Source organism: Stegostoma tigrinum, chromosome 16 (genome assembly GCF_030684315.1).
Source record: "Stegostoma tigrinum isolate sSteTig4 chromosome 16, sSteTig4.hap1, whole genome shotgun sequence".
In the NCBI taxonomy this organism is placed as follows: domain Eukaryota; kingdom Metazoa; phylum Chordata; class Chondrichthyes; order Orectolobiformes; family Stegostomatidae; genus Stegostoma; species Stegostoma tigrinum.
The window spans coordinates 14036982-14041841 of NC_081369.1; the positions used below are offsets into that span (position 1 = coordinate 14036982).

Below are 4860 nucleotides of genomic sequence, written 5' to 3' on the forward strand. Positions count from 1 at the left end.
ATTTCCTCACTTGGAAGGTTGAAAGTGTTCAGAATTCTGTTCTCCAATAGCTGCAAATGTTCGCTCATTCATTGTGTTCACAGCTCAGATCAAGACGTTTGGACTCTACAGAAATCACAGGACGTGGCAGATGGGATTGGAAAGTGAATTAAGGCCGAGGTATAACTATGATCATCTGAATGGTGAAGCAGACCACACATCCAGTTCCTGTTTCTTAGGTATGAAAGTATTTCAGTAATTCAAACAAATCAGCATATATTTAGCGAGATAACAAGGTGTAGAGCTGGATGAATACAGCAGGCCAAGCAGCATCTTACGAGCAGGAAAGCTGACGTTTCGGGCCTAGGCCCCAGGGTCGAGACGCGAAACGTCAGCTTTCCTGCTCCTAAGATGCTGCTTGGCCTGCTGTATTCATCCAGCTCTACACCCTGTTATCTCAGATTCTCCAGCATCTGCAGTTCCTACTATCTCCAGCATATATTTAGCACTGATTTATAAGAAAAATTATACAACATTGAATTTTAGGATGCAGAAATTAATATATACTCCATAAAAAATGCAATTCTAAAAAAATCCCATCAACCTCTCAAAGAATCAATTCTGATAAAGAGCTCACTTGATTTCTCTTTCAGATTCTGATGTGCACTTCTGACAATTTCTGATTTTCACCTCAATTTTGTAATCGCCCTTTAAGTTCTCCCTACCCATTTCTTGGAACCTGTAAGATGCGCGTTTTGCTCAGGCTGACAGAAGTGGAAATTTCACTAGAATAGCTTTTAACATCCTCCATGCAGCAGACACCACTGACAAATGTGGGAGAACCATATGGCCAAATGGTCTCCTTCTGCTCCATACCACCTCTGTGCTTCGGCACACTGAAATGCTGACATTTGGACTCATGCAGCAGTCAGCAACAAACCCAATATGAAAAGAAAAATCTGTGTTAAGGTAGCACCATTTACATCAGGGCACCCTGATGCTTCAGTACCAGTGAGGTACAGTACTTTTCTGAAGTGTATTCGCTGTTGCGATACTAGGCAAGCAGCAATGAGACATGACAACAGACATTCCATTTCAATGGTGTCAGGTGAAGGATAAGCGTTGCCAAGAAAACTCTGCGGTTATTCTTGAAGTAATGCTATTGGATCTTTGATACCCACTGAAAGGATCGGTAGGCCAAGCTCTGACATTTCAAACCTCCAACAGTGCACAATGAAGTGTTAGCTTAGATTATTTTCCTCGAAATCTCTGGAATGGTCTAAAAACAATTACTTCTGACAAGAGCTCTACCATGTTTACAATACACCAGATTAGACTTAGAGATTTCTACTCCAACAGGCATCTTCAGTAGAGCTACATGCAGTGTACACAGAATATGCAGTATGCACATTTATCATATCATTATTGTATTTGTAATTGATGTAGAAAGCATGGAAATGTCCTTATCACTGTATAACCCTGGAGGATTTTTCTTCAAGTCCATTTTGCTCTGACAGTTCACTAACATTGACATTTTCTATTTCATACAAATAGTAAAACATACTGCTATTGTTAAGTTAAAGTTAGTGGTTACCGTAAATAGTATTTTGCTGTTCTGCCCATTAGCAACTTGAAGTTATTTAATGCACAGTCAAACAGGAGAAGACACATTCACTGCAAACACCAGTGCATTCTTGAGCAAATTTGAGATTTATCACAGAACACTCCCTTTGACAAGTGCAGGGAGATTCCATTACATTTGCAAAACAATTAGTGTTATGAGTTTAGAAATGTTTCGCTTTCATTATGTAAACACTAAATCTACATTTGCTAAAGATTGGAAAGAGCAGTTTGCAAACAATCCAATTACCCAAAACAATGCTGTTAACACTGGAATTTGCTACATCCACTGCATTAGAAAGTTATGCTGTTCACAAGCAGGGGGTAATATCACACGCAAATTTCCTGGGTAAACACCTACATACGAGGTGGTGCAAGTTCTGGCCTAATTGTGTTCTGAAAGTGCAGTGGGCAGCTTCAGCTCGGTTCGATGACTGAAATCCACCTGCCTGATTGTGGCACCTCTCAGGACAAAGGCATGTGCCAGTCCTCCTCACAGTTCGATGGTAGCAGATGAGACCAGGCTGCCCATGAGCTCCCTCCAGATAAACACTCAGTAGCAGCTCCTCAATACGCCCCAGCAGCCAATAGGTTGACAGCCACTTCAGTCCTATGGCACCTTCTGTACAGCAGGTGGTGCCACTCATCACCTGCCGGGCCCTCAGGCGGTACAAAGTCGTAGTAGTAACCGATGAGGGTGATCGGAAGTGATAGCCCATCACCAAGATGAATCAGCATGTAAATAATGAGCACAATATTCAGTTGCTTCGACTGTACAATATGTCTTTATTACTGTACATCTTGCACCGGTTACTTGTGAATAATAAACTCATTTTGGAATAAGAACATCTAACTGGTGTGAACATATATATTCCGGTCATAAATATTGTCACAGTGCTTTTTGGGCATCAAGGGCTGCTCAGCAATCACGTACTAAGGTCGGTAGTGGTTTCAAGGATGAAAACTTGCTTGGTATTTGGCACAGGGGAAAACTGCTACATCATCAGTGGCTGAACTCCTCCTGCACAATCTGATTTTGAATGGCCCTTGCAGCAATCAGAGATGAATCCTCCAACTGATCATCCTCCTCAAATGGCGGGGCCTGCAACTCCCTTTCCTCAGGCAGCAGTGGTTCCTCATCATCTATGTTGAATAGGTGGCCTTCCTGCAGCGCAAAATTGTGCAGCACGCAGCATGCTATGACAATTCGTGCCACCCTTTGGGGTGTGTACTGCAGAGCTCCACTGGATCTGTCCAGGCAGCGAAACCTGCTTTTTAACAGTCTTATGGTCCTCTCCACCACGGCTCGCGTCGCTGCCTGAGCTTTGTTGTATGCTTCCTCGGCCTGGGTTTTTGGTTGGCTCAGTGGAGGCATGAGCCATGTTTGCAATGCGTATGCCTGGTCTCCAAGAAGCCACCCTTGAACGTGGTTATCCTCGTGGAAGAGGTCAGGGAGAGTTGAGTGCTGTACAATGACAGCATCATGACAGCTTCCCGCATGCTTGGCATTTACATACAGGATCTTCTGGTGAGCATCACAGACAATCTGAACATTTAACGAGTGGAATCCTTTCCTGTTCACAAATATAAGTGGTTGTTCTGCTGGCGCTTTCAGTGCTACATGGGTGCCACCAATGGCACCTTGAACTTTGGGGAATCCCGCAATGCAACAGAACTCCTTTGCTCGTTCCCGCTGTTGCCTAGGCGTGATGCCAAAGTTGATAAATCCTGGAGCTCTGTTGAAGAGCACATCTGTGACCTGTTGAATGGCTGCCCTCACTGCTCCTTGGCTGATATTGCACATGTTCCCTGTGGCACCTTGAAAGGATCCAGTGCCAAAAAAATTCAGAGCAGTGGTCACTTTCATTTCGACAGACAAGGCTGTCCTAGCAGTGGAGTGTGGCTGAAGATCTTCACGAAGGAGTTCGCACAGATTGGCAATGGCACCCTTAGACAATCGCACCCTTCGAATGCAGAGATCCTCCGACAAGTCTTCAAAGGATCTGCGTTGCCTATAGATACGCTGAGGTGGGTAGTACCTGGTCGGGTGGTGTCTTTTGCCATGCTGCCGTATTCGCTTGGCCTCCATTCGCTGCTGCTCCTCCTCCTCCTCATCTTCTACAATGATGGTGTAGAGAGGAATGCCCATGGGAAATGCCATAGTATCCTCTGGCTCTTGTTGGGTGATGGTGGGAGTGGGTTACAAAATGTAAGGGTAATGATGATGATAATGGTGGTGATAGTAGTGGTGATAAGACTGTTGCACTTAGAGGGGTGATGGGGGGGAAGATGCTCAAGTGCAAAGTCTCAGTGAGCAAACCTGTGCAGAGATGGGGGGGGGGGGGCAAATTTGCTCCTTGTGGAGCCAAAAGCAGCAAACTTTGGGGAGATTGTTTGTAGGGGGAGGAGAAGGAGGAGGAGGAGGAGGGGAATCCTCAAACCTTCCAATTGCCTCACATCCGCCTTGCGGTCACGTGAACGCAGGAAGTTTTCCCAGGGTGCAACAGTGGCGTAACATCAGGAAATTCCCGGGCGCAGCGGCGACGACTTTTCAGTCGCAATGTGTCACTCCGCCCGATCCGGGATACGGCCCCTGCCGCTCGGCCGGACGCCGCACTCCGGTGCCGCGCTTTCCCGCCGCGCCGTCTCCCTCCGCTGGCGCAAATTTTCGGCGTAACGGCGGGAACACGGCCACCGGCGGCCTGGCCCCGCCCCCTCCCTGAGACCGCGCCCATCCTGCCCGGAAACTCCTGCCTGCGCCTGCGCCGCTCTGGTATCCCCACCCTCCCTGAGACCGCGCCCCCTTTGGGCGGAGCCTCTCTCCCACGCGCGGGGTGACGGTAGGAGTTGCGCGTGCGCTGCTGTTGCCCCGTCCGTACCGCCCTCTCCCCACATCCCGGAATGTTCTGGATCAGACATCGGGAGGTTTCCAGTGGAGTGTGATTATGTGTTGGCGGAATAACCGTTCGGATTGTGTTCTCCTAGGATCTGTGCACTTTTAAACTATTAATTAGGGGGCACTTTCCCGGTGTCCGGGAGAAACCCGGAGCGGGCTCTTCCGAGGCTGCTGTTCGTGCTCAGAGCTTTGACGGCGATATAAAGCCCCCTAGGCCCTATCCCTCCGGCCTGGAATTAAGGTAGATGACTGAGAGGAGGGTGGGCGTGAATCTGGAGCTTTGCATTGACAAAGCATCTAAACAGTGTTTAGATATTCACCCGCGTCGTCACAGCCTCCAAGCTAGAAAATGGGACTAGTGCAGT

At 47.6% G+C, this 4860-nt stretch overlaps 1 protein-coding gene across 1 annotated transcript; it reads right to left on the bottom strand.

Moving 5' to 3' along the window:
• Positions 1-404: 404 nt before the first annotated feature.
• Positions 405-4304, bottom strand: LOC125459796 (putative nuclease HARBI1). The gene has a single exon (XM_048546655.2). The coding sequence runs from the start codon at positions 3758-3760 to the stop codon at positions 2603-2605; it is 1158 nt and encodes a 385-aa protein (XP_048402612.1). The 5' UTR covers positions 3761-4304; the 3' UTR covers positions 405-2602.
• Positions 4305-4860: the final 556 nt, after the last annotated feature.